The 21,090-nt window shown below is 42.6% G+C and overlaps 1 protein-coding gene across 2 annotated transcripts in view; it reads right to left on the minus strand.

Annotated features, from left to right (window-relative positions):
• Positions 1-21,090, minus strand: part of LOC112989233 (rho GTPase-activating protein 22) — a 64,528-nt gene that overhangs the window by 31,496 nt on the left and 11,942 nt on the right. The window contains exon 2 of one of the 2 annotated variants that reach the window (XM_026110233.2): positions 12,098-12,274. In XM_026110233.2, coding sequence (XP_025966018.1) covers positions 12,098-12,274 — 177 coding nt within the window. The remainder of the gene's footprint in view (positions 1-12,097; positions 12,275-21,090) is intronic. The other variant, XM_026110236.2, reaches the window with a different exon arrangement.

Raw genomic sequence — 21,090 nt, forward strand, 5'->3', positions numbered from 1 at the left:
CTCTGTGGCCAAGGCCACAGCATGATCCAAACCACAATTAGATATCAGCATGGATGGTAAGAATATCGTGAGTTGTAAATGAGATGACAAAGAGGATGTAAACCCTTCTCCAAAGAAAGAACAAATATATCCTCTGTGAGAGAAAAAGGCAGAAGGAGTACATGCTTGCTCATATGAGCATCACAACGAAAAGAGAAAATGGCAGTTGCTTCAGAGTTGCTCCTGGCACATGGTAACTCTGCAGCCATAAGTATCCTGTGAGAGCACTGTAACATTGTGCTGCATATCTACACGCTCCACAGTTATCATCTTATCTACTTATTTGAAACAACTCTCAATCCATTGCAAAACATTGCATTAAAATCATGATTTAGGCTACAAAATATGATGAGACTGAAATGAAAATCATAATGTGTATATATATATATACATTGTGTGTGTATATATATATTTACTTTGTCTTCTGTGTTTTTAATTTCTAGGTCATACTTGGATCCTGCTTTATCTGTTACCACATTTCTTAAAAATGAAATCCAAGATTCTCACATAATCACTGGATTGCAGGACAGCAGACTGCAGAAATACACCCAAAACTGCAAGACTAGCAATAAAGTCCAGCGTGTTAGCCACACTGCATATAAACTGTCATCAAAATTGCCACCTGGAGATCTCCCCCTGCACATGTGCCAAGGACAGAAGGGGTAATGGAGACTGAACTCCCTTCTTCCCCCATCAGTCTGAGGTTCTTTAGCTGTAAGAAAATTTACCACTGTCTGGTCTGCTCTTACTTTCCTAAAAGAGCGTGTAGGTTTCTAAAGCTGTTTGGCAAGAAAACCTCACATGAACTTCCTGCTTGAGAGCTGGAGACATTTTCTTCCCTGGTGCCACTGTGTTGAGAAGGCTCCTAGCCATGCTTTCATGAGCGAGCGCCTCCATAGTTACTCTGCTGCAGGTACCAGAGGAGGGAGAAAGTATCCTGCCTCTACATGTCACTACAAGCCTTGAGACTGGCTGGGAAGTTCACTGAAGCTCATACAACCTCTAAAAATCCAGGAATGTTTCAGGCTTGGCATCTAACACAGGTCAAATTCAGTCTTGAATCTGGCTGCAGCAGACAGGAATGGTGAACCCACGTGAACTCAAAGATCCTTCCCCACCTCTGCTGGTTGGTACAGCTCTAGCACATAGGGTTGCAGGTATTTATAGACACCAGCCTACACATAGTATTAGCTAATATGCAGATGTACTCAAGAGGATCTATCTGAGGATGCTCAGATCCAGGAAACTGCTTTCTCTATTTGGAGAGAAAGGGCCTAGTCTCAAAGTTAGAACCAGAGTTGAAGCTCCTTAACTTTCAGGTAAGTTGAGCCTTAAACACACTCATCTCTTAACCCAGGCAAACACAGGCAGCTTGAACATCTTGTATCCATTGAAAGCTGGCAGTGAAATGGTTACAGGTGCTCAGTCACTGGGCTGACCCCAAGAGGAAAGCCTTCAATAGCAAGCATATCCCCATACACAAAATTTCTCTTCCAGTTTCTCCCCTCTCCAAACACCTCAGACAGGTCCTCCTCTGAACAAAATGATTTCCCCATATCTTTCTCCTATTCTTGGCTAGGGACTCAACCTTTACTAGTAAAATGAAATCCTTTGAGAATAAACAGACTTCTGCTTACTGACTGATAAACCAGCTCGCCCCAGGTGGAAAGGCTGGCAAACAGCAGTGCTCATCTTTGTCTCACAACAGATTCAGCCTAACTTGTGCACGGTGGTTTTCCATCTCTCTAAAACGCGTCAGGAAAGGAACTGACTGAACAACATTGTGAATTACCCTGCAGTGGACTCTGCCCAGTTTATGCTCTAAATTGAGATTATAACTGTTTGCTCACAGAGAAAAGATGATAAACAGACCTAAACATCACTTAACCACAGCATTCTGAATCCAGAACCAAACCCACGCGTTTATTGGTCTATTTCTCTCTAAACAAAGACAAGAAGCATTTGGAGAACAAAACATCAAAAGCACCAAAAATGCCTTTTAATTTAGCAAGCAGTAATCTGAGCAAATGTGTCCTGGAAAACTTTTTTCTACCCACAGCATAAGAACATATTCTGTAGAACTTTTTATTTACTGACTCTTGCACATGCCTGTCTACATTTAACAGAGACCTTCCATAGACATGAATGAAGCTATGTCTGTAGAAAGCATCTGACTGGCAGAACTTTTCTCCCACGTGTGCTGCATATTGCTTTCCACACTGCACATAAAAGTTTTACAAAACTTCTGAGTGTTAGTAAATATAAAATAGTTATGACACAGCATACTTGCCACCAGAGTCTCAGCACTAGAGCAGAACTAGGACCTCAACCTTGGGTCCAGATGCAAGGATCACAGAGTCTGAATACTGCCGCTGATCCTCATCTCTGCTGCATACCTGGATTTCTGACCATCCTGGAACCTGGCAAGGCCTGTGATCTAGATTCACAATTAAAGTTAGAGCGCAGGATCAAACAAACAGGATCAACATGGAACAGATGGGTTCTTATCCAAATCAACTCCACCATAAATATCTCTGTCAATCTGTAACCTGCAATTGTAAAATTTACTACTGGGGTACTGTAAAAGGTTTCACTTTGTTGCTTCCTGAAACTCGACCAATGATGAATATCCTCTAGCTAATTCCCATACATTTACCTTTACCCTCCACTATCTAAATAAAAGTCTCAGTGAAAACAAGTGTAACTTATACCTTTGCCACCCATGAAGCAGAAGGCAAGGTCTAATTTCTAGCAGCAGCTGAATCTGACTGCTTGTGCTTGGAAAGGGGATGGCGTTTAGTCCCAATTTGTAAAATGAATAAAACATTTCAGTAAATGTGCCAGCCTTTCAGGAACACTCCTAGCAGAGGTCAAGGGCTGAATGTTCCCTCCCCCAACTTGCAGCTCAGAAGGTATGATGGGGAAACTGCAAGACTGATTGCCTGATGATAGTGGAGAGAAGACAGGCAACCACGAGGGGTAGAAGAGTAACTCTGAGAAAGGAAATAGGAAAAGAGAGGCAGGGTGAATTTCTTTATTTTTGGCTCCTCAACAGTTAACACTCCAACTTGAAAGGAGCAGGCTACCTTTCCCCTTTAGTAAGCACAGATTGTCATAACATTAATCAAAGGAATAACCCAGAGAAATTAAAATACTTGCCTGCAAGCTGAGAAACACCACAGGAACATGTTTGTCCCATTAATCATACATTGCCAGGAACTGCAGGGAGAACCATCAGTGTTTTAAGCTTGTCAGCTTTGAAACACCAAGCATGAACCTAATGACTTCAGGAAAGGCCTCACTTGAAAACCACCAGTGTAGCAGGAGGCGATGGTCAGACCATAGGCCACAAGCAGTTGGCACCAACAACATAACAAATCTACAGCCACTACTGTCTCTCCATGGCGCTTGCTAGCAGAAAAGAAAGGGATGTCAGTCTGCTACTGAGGAAAGCACAAGCCCCACCCATATTTTATCTAAAGCAGGACTGCTCTTAGCAATACAGGGTATATGAAGCTAACGATTCCATCCAGACCTTTTTGTTTGATAGCACAGATGGACTTATCTTCTATGAACTCATCTAATCCCCTTTTGAACCCATTTATTACTTTGGCTTCCACAACACTGCATAACAACAAATTTTATAACTTAATTGTGTACTGCATAAAAATCTTTTTTTGCTTGGTTTAAATCTGATGGCTGTGCTCTGTTCATCTCCTCCTTATATTTGTAATTTTATCCATTGCACCTTCCTGAAATCATCTCTTTCCCAAGACCCTTTTCAAAGTCAGTTTTTTGAGTGAAGGACTTGAAGTTGGATAGATTTTAGATCTTAGTTAGTTACACAACCTCTGCAATACACGAGCAATTCAGACAGAGCTTGTTTTAGAAATTCTCCCCTGAGCTTGAGAAACCTTTCCTAGTGCATGTTTCATTCAAACTGAAATAGTCTCATGCAAATTTTTGGTTGACTAATCAGCATTTCCCAACCAAAAGATATTTCATCAAGCAAATCTCATTAAGAGCTTTACTTCGCTCACCTGCATATGTAAAAGAAGCCATCGCTACTTGTGTTTTTTCTCCATCTGCTACCTGAATGAGCAGAGGCATTGAGAAGGATTCTTGATCAGTTGTCTATGATTCCCCAGCTCTAGATTCCTGCCCTCAGGCACCCAGGACTGCCCAAGCTAACAGACAAGGGGCTAGAAATTTATTCACCTAATGTCAAATGGCATCGTCACTCAGAAGCCACTGGAACTAAACTGTCAATGCCAGCTAAAGATATGACATTGCAACTGCAGAATTAATACTGCTGCCTGGGGATTTAGAAAGCAGGAGCAGGGGACCTGCCTCTCTCTGACTGCACAAGCCCTGACACTGCTCCTGTACACAGCACTTCAAGATGCTCTGGACCATCAGGCTGCTGCACGGTAACCTCTCAGAGTTGAGCTAAGCTTGGGCACTGGTACTGAATGTCACTTTGAGCCTTCTGCCAGCAGCTTAAAGGTGAAACACATGCAAGGAGTGAACTTAAGTGAGATGAAAATTATGAATCCTCCATAGAAGTTGACCAGCTACCTGACTTCTAAAGGTAGGATTTTCAAAAGTCATTGAGGAACACAGATCCCAACCTTTTGCCCTACACATGCTACAGTTTTGCTTTGCTGCAAGAACTGCACATGCTTTCAGAGTGAGACTGGACCCAGCGCTCCTTTCAACACTGTGCAGTCTTTCTCCTCTCTTCAGGACAGGTCAGAGAGGAATGACAGAATCACTAAGGTTGGAAGGCACCTCTGGAGATTGCCTAGTCCAACCCTCCGGCTCAAAGCAGGGTCGACTACAGCAGGTTGCTCAGGGCTGTGTCTAGACAGGTTCTGAATACCTTCAAGGATGGAAACTCCACAACCTCTCTGGGCAACCTGTTCCAGTGCTTGATCACCCTTATAAAAGGCAACTTCTTCTTATGTTTAAACAGAATTTCCTGTATTTCAATTTGTGCCCACTGCCTCTTGTCTTTTCACTAGACATCACTGAGGTGAGTTTGGCTCCATATTCTTTACTCCCTGACAGGTATTTAAACACATTAATAAGACCCCCTGAGCTTTCTCTTCTCCAGGCTAAACAATCCCAGCAATCTCAACTTCTTCTCATATGTCAGATGCTCCAAACCCTTCATCATCTTCATAGCCTTTTGCTGGACTCACTCCGGCATGTCCATGTCTTTCTTGTACTTGGGAGCCCAGCATTCCAGATCTGTCTCACCAGCACTGAGTAGAGGGGAAGGGTCGTCTCCCTCAGCCTGCTGACAATGCTCTTCCTAATGCAGCCCAGGATGCTGTCAGCCTTCTTAGATGTGAGAGTGCATTGCTGCTTCACGTTCAACTTGTTGTCCACCAGGACCCTGAGGTCCTTTTCTGTGCTTGGGGTTATTATTCCCTCATGGGTGTAGAACTTTGCATTTGCCTGTGTCAAACTTCATGAGATTGCCATTGGCCCATTTCTCCAGCCTGTAAAGGTCCCTCTGAAGGGCAGCACAGCCATCTATCGATGAGTCCTTGTAGTATAGTCTCAAAACTCACTGATAATGCACTCTGTCCCATCATTCAGGTCATTAATGAAGATGTTAAACAGTACTGGCCCCAGTATCAACCCCTGGGGTGCATCACTAGTGACTGGCCTCCAGCTGGAATTCATGCTGCTGATCACAACCCTTTGAGACCTGCAGTTTAGCTAGTTTTCGGTCTGCCTCACCATTCAATTATCTAGTTTGTACTTCATCAGTTTGTCAATGAGGACATTATGGGAGACAGTGTCAAAAGGCTTGCTAAAGTCAAGAAAAACACTCACTACTGCTGTCTCCTCATCCACCAAGCTATTCATGCCATTGTAATAGGCTATCAGGTTGGTCAAGCATGATTTCCCCTTCATAAATCCATGCTGACTACTCCCAATCACCTTCTTGCCCTTAATATGTCTGGAAATGATTTCCAGGGTTATTTGCTCCATTATCTTTCCAGGGATAGAGGTAAGGCTGACCAGCCTGCAGTTCCCCAGATCCTCCTTCTTGCCTTTCTTAAAGATAAGAGTGACATTTGCTTTCTTCCAGTCCTCAGGAACCTCCTCCAGTCACCAGGACCCTTCAAAGGTAATCCAGAGGGGCCTCACACACAGCCAGCTCCCTCGGCACTCATAAATGCATACCATCAGGTCTCATGGACTTGTGTACAACCAGCTTCTCTTTGTGTTCCCTAACCTGATCTGCCTCTCCTGAGGAGAAGTACTCCTTGCCCTAGACTTTTCCACTGGAGTTTGCTGAAGGCAAGTCTTCTCAGTAAAGATTGAGGCAAAGAAGGCATTGAGTACTTACTTCAGCCTTTTCTATGACCTTTGCCACCGAGTTCCTTGCCCCATCCAGCAGGGGATCCACATTTTCCTTGGTCTTCCTTTTGCTGCTATTACATCTAAAGAAGCCTTTCTTGTTGCTCTTCACATCGCTCACCAGATTCAACTCCAGGTGGGCTTTAGCTTTCCAAACCTCATCCCTGCATGCTCAGACAGTGTCAATATATTCCTCTCAGCTCACCTGTTTTTGCTTCCACCTCTTGTATGCTTCTTTTTTGTGTCTGAGTTTTGTGAGGAGCTCCACGTTCATCCATGCAGGCCTCCTGTCACCTTTGTTTGATTTTCTGCACATTGGGATGGAACATTCTTGAGTCTGGAGAAGGTGCTCTTCCAAAAACAACCAGCTCTCCTGAACACCTCTTCCCACTAGATTCTTCCAGGCAGAGCCCCAAATAGGGCAAAGTCTGCTCTCCTAAAGGCCAGAGTTGTGATCCTGCTATTTGCCTTGCTGAATCATGCCTTCAGAGCTGCTCTTCTGCATAGTCAACGTGATCTAGGGCAAGTTATTTGATTGCCCAATACCTCAGGTTCCTCCTTTAAAAAAAAACGAGGACAACAGCCTTTCCCTTTCTCAAAGCTGCATCATGATGGTAGAATATGTCAGAAGAAGAGCAGTAATGGAGGTCCCAGACATATCTGAGGGAGATAAGTCTGTGATTCTGTGCTCATGATGGTCTCACTGTGAAATTCCCATCTTATTGGTGGAGAAATTGAGACACAACATAGGTAAAATGACTTGCGCTGGGTCACAGGGTTTGTAGCAGATACAAGAATAGAATCCCAGATTCCCAAATCCTAGTATAATATCCTAGCTCCTGAACTGTCCATCATCCTGTTGGACATGCATCTAAGTACAATATATGACCCTTCAAAATAGTCTTGTTTTGCTCTCATCCAGATGTTATCTAAAAGCTGCTTACTAATGTAAAAGAGGGTCCCCTAATTAGGCCCACTGCCAACAAAGACATAAACCTGGATAGTGAATTACACCACAGATACTTCCTAGCTCTCCCCTAGTACAAGGCATGGTCTGGACATGGTCCCAGAATGCCAGCAAGGACACTCCCCACAGCGTTCTGCTGGCAGAAGTAGAAAGGATCCATGTATCCATGTTTATCTGTATGGAGAAGTGGACTGGAATTAATGATGGTAGAGTGGCTTTCCCAGTGGGCATTTCTTCCCACCAGTTAAAACCCACCAGTTAAAAAGTGACTATTCCTCCAGAGCAAGAGCTCCTCCAGAATAATTACTCCGTCTCAGGGTAAAGCTCTTCTTATTTGCTTAAAGGATGCACATCCCTTTCAACTGCTTCACCTCCCTCCATCACTGATGAACTGATGAAAACTTAGGAGAAGGAGAAGGAAGAATTAGGATAAAATAATGGAGGAAAGAAAGGGGCTGTGACATGCATTTCTGGCAGAGGAGCGGGGAACTGCTCGTGGCAAGAATGAATACGTAAACAGAGGGAAAGAAACACAAGCATAACACAAAAATTAACACAGAATGATTGTCTCCCCACACAGTGCTGATCAGTAAGAGAGCTATACCTCTTGGCTTTTAACTCAGGCAGCAAAAACTCAGCTTTTGTATCTCGTGACCCAAAATTCAATTCCAGATACATTATGTTTTATGTCTTCCGCAAGACAAAAATGAAGAAGGTACACCAATTGAGAGGTGAACAGATGGCAAGGGGTGTCCTAAAAGTAGCTGTATTTCTTTGGACTGAAAGTGCAGCCCCTCTGCACACTTACGGAGGGGATAATGACTCCCTTCCCCTAAAACCACCACATCAAATACTTTTACATATCCACTTTGGGAGGATGCAGGTGGTCTCACTCTCACCCAAGCTCACAGCCAGGAGTCCTACACTTGAAGCACTGTGGCACTGCTACAAGCACACTGTATTAAAGAGCTGCCACAGAACAGCATGACTGTAGGGCACAAAGAGATGCTCCAGATAAAAAAAAGGGCTTTCTTGGTAGTAAAGAAGAAAGGCAAGGTGCTAATTCTAGATGTGTGTTTGCAATTCTAGACGTGTGTGTTAGCCTGGGTGTGCTGAGACTCACTGTGTAAGGGCTCTGCCTCAGTTTTGTAGGTGTAAATACAGAAAAATTCTATGAGCTTCAGTGGTGTAAACTCAGAACAAAATTTGTCCCCTGTGGAGTCAGGAAGGATCAGAGGGAACAGTTTTAATCACCTTCCATCAGAATGTGCTGCAAACCACACTTTTATCAAGCCATTGAAGGAAACTATTTCTAAGACAAAATCAAAACATATAGTTAACTTTCAACTCTCTGGTCTGAATGAGATGGAGTAGACTCAAGAATTCAGGAACCTGAAACTCAGGGAAACTTGTTAGAAATCATATTCTCCATAAACAAGATAGCTCTTCTTCAAAAGACTTAGGAACTCCTGGATTTTATTTTAAGGCCACATTTGAAGTGTATTTCAAAGCATACATTCCATATGGCTTTTAAGTCTAAATGTGTCTCTTATTAATGATTTGGGATCTTCAGCAGTGTTGGGGAGTTTTCTGTTTCATTTTAAGAAGCCTTTGCTGTTCACCTTTAAGCATAGTTCTTGCGCCCGCATCAACACGTAAGAAGATACCCTCAGCCTTTTTGATTTATAAGTTTCTTCAATACATCAGCAAAGATTAAAGTGTGGCTAAACCTCCCCTTTTATCTTGGCATAATTCATTTTTACATCATATCAACCTTCTCCAGGGCTGGATATTTACATATTAATAATGAAGCCTGCTTTTTAATTCCTCCCCCTCCCCGATTCCTTTAGCTTCGTATATTAAAAAGTGTCGATAGATAAGACTTGGCTCTCAAATTAGCAGTGCTAGCAAAGCAAAGTTCAAATTATTCAATTAAAGCACAGAGACAGCTATGTTTACAGTCCTCCCACATTTGAGCTGAGCTGGGATTTCACATACAAAGAAATTGCTCTGCTCTGATGCTAATGGAAGAGGAGTAGGTTTGATCACTTCCCCAAACCTGCTAAAATCATCTGAAAACAAAGGTTTGAAAGTCTTAACTATTTCTTAGTGACTGGGATTCCTATAAATACCTGGTGAAGCGAAAATAGACTCAGGATGCAGTTTCATGGTTCTTTTAAGCCAGTTTAAGTGTGGGCTGCAATTAGAAGGAACAAGCGAGCTCCTCTTTACCCCATTATCTCTCCTCCACCCTATCATCTCTCCCCACTGTCCCTGTCAAGCTGAAACTGCTATTCCTGCAGCTGCATGGTAATCTGGGCCAGGGAGCCAACCCACCTAAAAAATATATTTTTTTTAATGTCACTTTTCTGCCAGATCATTTCCTATTGCACAGCTGCATAATCAGTAGTACTAGGAAAACAAAACATGGTGGGGACACATGGTTGCAAGGTGGGGAAAGACTACTCCTTCTGGCAGCAGCTAGCACTTTAGTCAGCTCATGGTAGCCATGAAACCATAGCATAAGAATCTGTTTACATAGCTTTGACAGCAGAGCAGAGCAGATATAGCTACGCTAGCTTTAGACTGGCATATCTGAATATTGGGGCAGAGAGCTCAGGCCAGGCTGACAGCCCAGGATGTAGCTATGTTCTTGAGTAGTTTTTATCCATAGATAGATAAAGCAGCAGAAGGATAAACCTCAGTACACAATTGCAGTTCTTTCCAACTCTGCAAATTGCAGTGATTCTCTTCTACAGGGCTTAAGCCAGCTCTCATCAACATCAGTAGCAGTCTTTACACTGACATCAACAGGAACCGGATCAAGCCTGCAGCATCTGAATACACCAATGAACAGCAGCTGTCCTATTTCCCTCTATATTTTTGTGCTTCCACGCTCTCTTAATTTTATTCTCTGTTTTTTGATATTTCATACAGTTCTTAGAGCTTCAGATTCCTGGAATCAAATGATTCCAGTAAGAATATCTGCTCTCATTTAAAAGGAAAACCAAAATTTTCTCCATCTGCTTTGCAAAGAAGGTTAGAGAAAAAGAGCAGATTAATTTGCACAATATTGCCCTCATAAAGAAGCAAAAAATAGAAAGAAATGCTTCTCTGGTTTTGTGTCATTTTCATTTTTTTGTTTTTAAAAATATTAGGACTGTTAATTATTTAATTTCCTAATACTTTAAAAAAAGATGTTTGGCCTGGAGCTACTCCAAGAGATTGACAAAACACCATGAACAAATTTTTGCACAGATACCAGCAGCACTGACAACATTGTGCCCTGAAGAAGGAGGCTGCTGCTGAAACTTGTACCACTTGCAGTCACTGAATGTCTCCTTTTTCCTCACAGCATATATTTGATGCACACAACAAAGCTGTAAAACACACTATAAGGGCTGCTGTAAGTGGTTATAGAAGTACTAATTCTGAGATTCTGAAATTTCTGCAGGAGGAACTTCAGGGTCCTGCACTGGGCTCAGCATATAGAAGACCCTCCACTGTAGACTGTACTTCAGAGGGAAAGCAAAACAAGCACATACTCATGTTTGAGGAGAAATTATGACAGATCAGTTTCCACTAATGAAAAGGGCTTGCTCTACACATAACACAACAGCACTTCATGGGACCTCTTAGAAACATGTACAAGCTGCCTTTTCTCTATACACCCTTTCCACTAAGTGAAAGAAGGGCCTAGGAAAAAATGACATCATCAGTGGAGATTGTATCTTCTCCAGACGAACCAAGAACTGCCAGCAGAGACTCAAAATCACACGAGTCACTTAAAAAACAGGATAAAAGATACCAATAAACATTGGGTCTCCTTAGTGACCTTGCAGTGTTCCAGTCTCTTCAACTGCATTAAGGTTACTTTTTTTTTTTCTAGACCCAGGAAAAACAGCAACTTCATTTCAGCGAAAGTAACAGTGTTACCTAACCCTTATTTGGCACTTTTTATCTATACCTCCCAAAAGAGGCTGATATCATTATCTGCATGTAATGGCATGAACTCTACCGGTACCACACAAGGCACACACTCAAAGGGTCCAGGGTCCAGTACAAAGCCAGGAGCTGCAGCCATCAGCAGCATACCCAGCAGAAAACATTTATGCACTCCTGCTCTATGCCTAACTGTAAAAACACCTCCTATCTAATCTACCGACTTGAGAATTTGAACATTCTGCTATAACATCAATATTGGGAGTCTGAATTTTTTGTTTGTTTTAAATACAGGAATTGTCAACAGCTGTATTCTCACAGGTGTTCGCTCAGCCTGACCCTGCTGTTTTTCTTCAGGCAACACCCACTCATGCTAACTCTCTTCCCAAATGGGCCCTAAAAGAACCAGATGAAAAGTGTTGCTGCCTCTGGCTGTATGGAAGTTAAAGATGGGTATCTATCTGTGATGCAGAAAATAGAGAAAACTGGACACACTCCTTTATTTCCACAAGGATAAGAAAGACCTACAGAACACATAATAAATAGCTGTAAAACACTGAGGACTAGCAATAGTGCAATGTTAGAAATCAGCACCCGCTTCTGACTAGGAGTCAGTTGTATAGTCTGGATGTGCCCTCCCCTCCATCCCTGGCAGAAAAAACAGTCCAAAACCCCTGTCTGTAAAACACCCAGACAACCAAGAGCTTATCTAGGCATCTCAATGATTTTACAGTGTTACACATATCCTAGTATCACAAGAATATGTTTTACCTTGAGGCAAATGTTTTAATTTATGTGCATGTGAGCTATTTGCAATACCTCCACCAAACGGAGCCCATATAACCCGTCGGATGGCTTTCACCCAATCTTCCATTTCATTCTGGGAATTAGCCATGAGCAGGAAAGCTTCAGGATTGACAGGCATCTTTTCACGGTCCCCTGCACCACCTGAAAGACAGAACACAAATCTCTTAGCATCTAGCTCAGAAGAGAGCAACTGATCTTTAAAACCGCCAAAAGCCTGGATCAAAATCATCAAATGTTCATTTTAACTGAGTATTTTTACACCTGCTTCCTATTGATGTGCTGCAGCATCCACAAAGCACAGGCGGATAGAGGATCAAAGCTGATGTAAAAAAACACGTAGTTCGAATGCGGGAATCTGGAGACATTGTGCCTGTTGTCCTACCAACAAACAAAGGGAGAGCCCAGGCTGTAAGACCCTGCAAGAGGAACTCTAAAAGAATTTCACATAGCTGTGCTGAGGTAAGGAGAGGTTATTTCCCAGAAGAAGGGGGCAAGGGAACTGTGAGATACTTTAGCACTTGAGACGCAGAAGTCTCAAGATGATGCATTTTCCCCAAATCCCTGGGCATTTTTAGTCTCAAAATGGAAAGAGACACCCATTCTGATTTTGGATCCAACCTAGGAGTAATATTTTGAAGAGGAGTTAAGACTTGGGGACATAAACCTGACTCTCCCACTTGAAATAAAAACTTTAGGAGCCATTAATGTTGGTGGGCAATACCACAGGAAAGCATTAACCAGAATATTAGATGCACTCAAGCTGCCCTTTACACTTGTAATTTACGGATGCTTCAAGACTGGCAACACCTGAACCCTTCTATTTCCGTTTTCTTTTTAGCTCAGCACTCCAGTCAGTTTAAACCTTCCCCTCATCCCTCAGTCCTCATTTTATGTCCCAAAGCTAGATATAACTTAACAAGGACTACTGAAGCACATAATAGCTTTATTGGAGCGGTCTCTGTAAAGAGGCTACAGAGCCCGTCCAACACAGCAGCTGCATCAATAGCGGCCTGGAGCTTCTCCATCACCATGGAAACTGCCTTTGACTTTGCCATGGAGATAATGTCTTCGTTGTTGTGTCACTGTCATTTCCGGGCTGACATGGTTTTTAGTATCTATTGGACAAGTGAGAGCTGCCAATCTGTGCTGAGCAGCTGAGATTGCTTGTTCATGGAGTTCAGAGATAAGAGCAAGACGCTGGTATGTGGTGGTTTCTAGGGAACTGACTGAATGTACATAGACTGTGCGTCTCCTAAATCCTAGTTAATCCAGGGAAAGCAGCAAACCAAGGAAGTACTTGTTCTCACTATTAATTGTTTCCTGGCCTAGACACACTCATGGATCATGCTCTGTTTTGCAAAGCAAAAGGGGTAAAATGAGATCCGGCTGGAAGAATTCTGTGGCTCTCCGAGAAGCAATTTATTGAAACTGAAGCAATCTTTTGGTAATGAACAGAGACAAGGGGCCTGGGCCTAGGTACGCTGCATGAGAAACAAAAGCCAGGACCTTCTTTCCCCACATATATCCCAATCCTGATTCCTTCTTCATGTCAACCTCCCAGCCAGTCTTCCGTTTTGGATTTACCAAACAATTTACATCCCATGTGACATATGAAGCAGAACAGCTGTAAGAGGCAGGTACTGAACGCCAAGCTGTGGTATGCACAACCCCAAACACAGGAGCAGAGGGCAACCTGGACCTGTGGTTTTGCTTTGGATACTCTACCAGGCCCTGAGAGATTAGCATGTCTCTGCATTACCAGACCCAAAGGCTCCACAATTTCATTTCTTCATCTATTCCCACTCTCCCTCTTTCTGCCCAAAAAGCCCAAATTCATGGGAGGCCTTTCTCCAGAGTCTCTCTCCACTTCTGTTCTCAAGAATCTGTTTTTATCCCACTTTCCCATTGGCCTTGTTGAGTGACAGAGTTTTAGGGATCTCAGTGCTGCAGTGAAATGAGATAGGCAGAAAGGCAGCTGAGCACCAGCCCTCAAAGGAGTCAGCTCACCCCATAACTGACACTTCATTTTATTTCAGTCTCTAGGTAGTACTGCTTGGCCCCTTTCACCTCAGGCAGACATGCATCCTTCTGGCTGACCATCAACTATCCCTTTGGTTCCCTTCACAGCCTTATTACTGTTACCACCAATGCTTGTGGTTATCTTTAACACAGCAGATAGAAATCTTACAGCTGGGACATTCATAGCCGCCAACTGACTAACTTTACTTTGATACGTCCCAGTCTTGCAAAATGAGCTGTCTTGCTTTACTCCAGTGTATTAGAGCTTCCCCACGCACAAAAGCACATGTGCACATGTGCAGTATGCCCCTACAGCCATCGAAGTTTTGAGGATTTGGAGAAAAGAAGTCAGAGGCTCAGCAACTTGAAGCTCTAGCTTGAGCCTAGGATGCAGGCATCCAAATAAATCAATGCTCCATCATACTCTGTTGCAAGAAGGACACACTTTATCCTTCATGTACAGCACTGTCAGAGTAGGAAATCACAGCATGTGAAATTCCTGTCACAGCCTAATTCTTTTAGCAACATACTCAGCCTCAAGGTGAAAGTAGACTCTACTTTCTACTTTTCTTCTACCTTACCTTGCAGACCTATTACCATGCCCTTCCACAACAAAATGCCTTACAGGAGATATGATGGCAAGAAAGAGTTTTTTCACAGCCCCTAGCACACCTCAGAGACAAGGGCTCAGGACCTGGGTCATCAGTACCATCTTTACCAGAGAGATGGCCTGATCTTCAGCTAGTTCTTCAAAGGAACAAAACAGTTTGTCAAAAAAACACGTGCTGTATGAGTCACATTGCCAGAAAACAACTGAGCTCAGTCAGGATACAACACAGACCCTGTTCTTAAATTTAAGGGACTCAACTGAGGTCTCGTCCACCCCAGGTACAAAGGACAAGAAGAGAGCAGAGTCTTAGTTTAGAATGAATTAATGACTGCAAATTTGGTCAGAACAGCTGGATTAAGCCATGCAAAGACTGCCATAGAAAGTGTAATAAGCAGAGAAGGATCAAGGCTTCTTCTGACTGAACTTAACGGAAGTGATGACTTGATTTGAACAGAAGAGGTGCCTCAGCATCTTCCCATTGAATCGCTGCCCCACAGGGACCTAACTACAACTCCCCTTGCCCTAAGACGTTACTTTGGACCAGCCAGTTGCCTTCTCAACCTTCTTGGGCCTTTTTCATGCAAATGTCTAGGGAAAAATATTTATATTTTCATTAGTCTGTAAAAAGTAAAAACTAAGAAGAAACAGGATGGGAAAAAATTCCTGTACACATAGCAGAACCTAGGCCTGAGACGCTGCCAAAAACTACACAGGCAGCTCCTTTGTGGTTGGCTCTCCCCCACTGATACTTTAAATAGGAGCAAGGTCATGATCCTAACAAGCTGCCTGTGGGAGAGACAGTAATGACTAGCCACACGAGTACAAGGAAATACTACTCCATGCATGGACACTAGCTCAGAAAACAGAACATACTTCAGAACTGCTTTTTAAAGAAAACCACATATGTTAGCGTGGGATGAAAATGCAGTAGGCAGAGCAGGTAGACCCACCTATAACCAATTTTTTCTTTTATGGCGTTTTAACCGTGTTCCTTTCCCCACACTGCTGGCATCTTTCACTGCATCCTTGAGGCAACAAGCAGAGCTAGAGAGTTCCCTAAAGGGCAGAGTTCAGACTTGTCTCTTTATGTTGTTGTAACAGCCAACAGGTTTTGAGAGTCTCAGCATCCACAAGAACTAGAAGCAGCTAAATTCAAATCCTCATATCTTCTTAAATAAATAAACAAACAAACAAAAACTCCCCACATTCTTCAGAAGTCCAGAATTTAACCTGAAATTCACAAATACTTTCTTTTCTGGGCTCAGACCCAAAACAGGACCTCCTTCTGTGATTCAGATGTGAGCTGGCAATGCAAACACTGTATGAATTCAAACATGCTGGTCTTCAGCAACTAGAAAACAATTTTAAACCTCTCTGCCTTGAAATATTTAGATACAGAATTTTAGTTTTACCTATCATAGCAATATGAAGTTTGCTTTCAAATGCTGCAGTCAGACCTCATTTCTGCCACTAATGGAGCCCAAGCCTGTGCTATCACAGCTGTTAGACTCTAGCCCTAAGGTACACAGGCGCCACTTCTACTGTGTAAATCAAACAGGGCTCTGGCTACTCAGCACCATGGCAGAGGAAGAAACTCTCTGCTAAGCATTTTAAACACAGACAAGGGCTTTCCATCCCTTGAACAGAACTTCTCACACATCTTTAATCAAGCTCCTGTACAAACAAGACTGGCCCTCAGAGACCACCACTGCTCAGCTCAGGCCTGCCAAGGGCAGACATTCCAGCCCTTCTGCTCAGAGCTACTTCCAGCTTTAGACAGAAGGAAAAACAAAACCATCTGCAAACACAGAGTGCAAGCACCTCAACGTATGTGGGAGAAGCAGGGGGCTTAACTTTGGAGAAGAATAATCCAACAGCTTCAGCATTGACCTATTACTTGGGGTCCCCCCGCATTCGTTTACCTGCTCTGCTGCAGACTTCCAGCATATTGTTGTATGGGCTGCACTAGATTCTGTCCCTAGCTGTAAAACACATTGGCAGCACTGTTTGTTTCCTTCACAGGTGTGCAGAAACAGCAAACACTTTCAAGATTGTGAAATGTGACAGCGACCACACAAGTACATACAGTAACCGTGAAGGCCTGGAAGGATTCAGGGACTTGTTCTGCTATTGCTCACCACCAGAAGGGCTGCAGATCCCAGCAGACATCGGTGCTTTGCCAGCCCTGCCTCTAGGTGCCTTTGTAAAGCACTTTATATGCACAGATAGATCTCTTTGCCTCAAGAGAACAGAATAGCTCCAGACTGCTAGCTCCAGAGCACGAATGCTTTCCCTTCTACGCCCAGACTGGTTTAAGCTGGCAGTGATGCTGTCATAAGCTGTTTGCTCAAGTGGCTCCTGTAACTGCATTTCAGATGGCCTCGGAGCCATCTGCTGCTGTCATTTGTACGGCATTTACCTCAGAGTAACATGCCACCTCCTAATCCTTAATAATTGTCATCCTTCCAGGCTCCCTCCTGAAACAGAGAAGAACAAACACTGAAAGACTGGGATAAGCAGCTTGCCAATGGTCAGATGGGGCACCACAACAGCAGCAGAAATTAAAATCCACACTGCAAAACCCTGTTGACCAAACAATCCTTCCTTTCAGTACCATCTTAGTCTGGCATGTGTTCACTGGAAAGTGCAAAACACATGGCTGCCAATATGCCAAATTTAACTGCCCTGCTGTGTGTTCCTGTTCAAAGAACCTGTAACCGCAGATCAGTTGCATCTGTCTCTTTCTAAAACTGTTTCCAAAGAGGAAACTTCAGAATTGCTCTTTTGCCCAGAACTTCATTCACACAAGCATGACCTTCATCAAAGGATGACATTTGTGGAGCCAAGCTTCAGATTCCCTTTCTTTGTGTGAAGACCGGGGAGCAGGACTGGACTTTCTGCTAGGAGATGTTCCTGTCCCATTGTACATAAAGGGTCGAATTTCTTTATTCTCAAGCAAAGTTGCTGTCAGGTTCCGCTGAACGTTGGCAGCTTCCTTTTCCTTCTGGTTTGCCTTCCTCTATAATACATACACACATGAACATGCAAATAGGATCAAGTATGTTCATACATGAAATACATGTTCAGTACAACAGGCTGAATAATATTTGAATTGATTTAAGAGAACCTGCGTTTTTCGAATCTCCCCCCTGCTCACAAAGCAAGTTTCCCTTTCCCCCATTTCTTGTACACTTATGCTTACTGATGTGCTTGTGTATCATCAGTATAGTGGGAGCACTGAAAATTTAAACCGTTACGAATGCTTGCATATAAGTGTATATGCACATGTGTATACATTTACCCATTTTTACTGCTTTGGTGTGGATGGTAGGGTGCAGTTTTCAGTAAGGATGAAATTGTTAGCCATGCACGTGCTGTTAGGGTGTGTGGAGAGATGAATGGCAGTTCCAAGGCTGCATTATCAAAGGGGTGCCTGATGGGCAATGCTAAGGCCCAAATGACATATTTGCCCTCAGTACTAAAGCAAGTAGTGACAGAAAGCCTTTAACTGCAGACAAGCAGCAACAAAGATCTTGACAAATGGACAAAAACTTGCATCCAAAGCTGAAAAGAACAATTGCAATGATTCATCTTCCCAGACCTGTTTTTTATGGTTGTCTTAAAGGTGAGCATCAGATTTGGAGATCTAAGATCTCACTGCTAATGAAAGAAGGCGAAAAATGAGCTGAAGGAATTCTGTCAAGATTAAAAGCAGCTATATTAGGGGAATCTTCTTCTGTAAAGCAAGAAAAAAATAGCCTCAATCTTTGGATTACTAAAAGACACAAAAGACAATAGTAAGCAAGCGAAAGGTCACTGAGAACACTTGGAATAGTCACTTGAAACCTAATTCAATTCCTCAGTCACTGCCTTTGATTCCAGCTAATGCTGAACCTCTGTCCTGAGCCCTCCTTCCCTCCTCCCTCAAAAAGTTTCCAAGGTCATGATTGCTAGAAACAGACCCAGTCTATCATATCTGAATCTTGCGTCAACCTACCACCTAAGGCATGCAGTTTGAACTTGGGTACACCCAATAACTCTACCGCTTTCCTGCTATTTTTTCTGGATAATCCTTTAACAGAAGGGAAAGATGGCTGGAAATAGGAACCTGACCTTGAAATGCTCCATTTAGGCTACTTAAGAACACAAAAAGCAGTAAGAAAAATCTGAAGAGCCAAGGAAAGGGAGACAAAGATAGAAAAAGCTAACAGGAACTATGGAACTATGTATGCGTGGGCACACACACACACATATATATATATAAAGTCTGGAAGTTGAGAGTCAATTCATGATCACACTCAAAAAAGCTTACAAAATAAAGAAAAACTAAGGTTTGAGAATTTAGTATTACACAGAGAACAAATAAAAAATGAGCTTTAGATAAAATCATTTTATTCTGTTTCAGTTCCCATGGTTAGCATAACACCACTTTTTCCTAAAGAAACTCCTTTGCAGACGAAGGGTGTTTTATTTCCACAGTTTGTAATCAGTCTGAGGAGTTTCTCATATTCAGTTTTCATCTGGTTGTTGCAGTGAGGAAAGTGAAATTTTAAATATCTCCTACTGTACAGTATAAGTCCAGCTCATAAATTGACATGGTTTGTGTTTTTCTAAGGCAGGATTTACAACTGTGCACTAGATTCTCATTGACTTTTCAGTCAAACATAAATGCCTAATTCCATTAAACACTTTTAAGCTCAGCAGGTTTAGTGATAGTTACAAGTAGATGATGATCAAATTTTCAACTAATAGTCCTTGGAGGGGATTTTCAGGAGTCCCTAACTGATTTCAGATCCCAGATTTTAGACCTTATCCCAGAGGATGATGCAAAGGCAGGCTGACAGGCTAAAGCCACTGCTATCTATAAACTAATTCAAAGGCCCTGTGATCTGCTCTCTTCCCACTACACACACACAAACACACACACCTTCTGGGGTTTCAGATGCCATAAACTGCTTTAAAGAAGCACCAAAGAGCTTAAACCTCAGAACTGTGGTTTCATATACAAAAAGTTTGACAAGACTTAACATGAAGAGAGGCACAGCTTTTCTTGTACTGATACAAAGACTACAGAAAACCATTAAAAATATAAGACTAGTACTGTATTTCAGTTTTCAGGATGAAGTGTATAATTATCAAAACTACATGATATTAAAGAAGATTTGATTTATTCTTTTATATATAAAATTTGTAGCAGGTTAGCTTGACTCATTTTTTTTAACTCCTATCTGAAGATGCCTATCTTGGTATATGTGTGACCAGTATTGCTCTAGACTTACCTATTACTCAAAAAAGTAAACTGAAAAACTTGTTAATCCTACGGATCACTTCAAATAAACCGAAACCTTGACAGTGAACAAGTTCATATTCCAGGTCTGTCACATGCTATAAAATTGATCTCACACTCCAGGAACCACTGTAAACAAAAGAAAAGATGTAATACAAAAGAAAAGGAGAAAGACAATTTTAAGTGCTCTTAAAGTAAGAGCAAGTAGCACTGTGCACAAACGTCACCTTAAATCCCTGCTTATAAAACCTGTTCTCAATTACGTAGCACTTTGCAATGTCTAAGTCTACGTAGGCTGAAATTTTTTATGTGCTTTATCTGCCTCGGGCTGAACTGTGAGAAGTTTCAGTAAAAAAAAAAAAAAAAGGCTCAGCCATTTTTAAGTTACACCTCTGGCACTAAAAACCCATTTGTTGTAATTGCACTCAAATGCTCTCATGCCTTCTTGTTTTCAAGGACTCGAAACTTCACAGAGTAAACTATTATGATGCCAGTGATGTGCTGCTCACTGTGGTCGTGAAGTACAGCTTTATCTTGGCTAAGCTGCATGCACAGCTATGGGAAGGCCATCTCTACCACAGCAGCCCAATCTTTAGAGTTGGGATGGGCCCAGACATAACGTGCAGCCACTAAGCAGATTAATTTTTCAAGGACGTAGCATCTCCCTTGCACCAACACAGCTCAGGCTCCATTCCCTCCAGCTCATTTAATATGCTCCATGAAAGAAGAAGCACCCATTAACTGAGATCGTGCTGGCTCCCTCACTTGCGAGGTGTCAGGGCCCTGTGAAACATACCCCCAGCTGTGTATAGGCTCCCTATTGACAAGCTGCACTGTCACTGTTCTGGAATTTCTTTGTATCAGCTCCTACTAACTGGCAGAGAGAGAGAGGAAACATCTCCGACATGGTCACAAGCTTGTTTAGGAAGCCAGCAGACCCCATTCCAAATAGAAACTGAGTAACAATAATTAACTTGAGGAACAACTGCTAAAACAGCTATTGCCAGGAGCTGCATGACAGCACTTTGCCTCTGCTTGTGT

The sequence above is a fragment of the Dromaius novaehollandiae genome, chromosome 6 (genome assembly GCF_036370855.1).
Source record: "Dromaius novaehollandiae isolate bDroNov1 chromosome 6, bDroNov1.hap1, whole genome shotgun sequence".
Classification (NCBI taxonomy): domain Eukaryota; kingdom Metazoa; phylum Chordata; class Aves; order Casuariiformes; family Dromaiidae; genus Dromaius; species Dromaius novaehollandiae.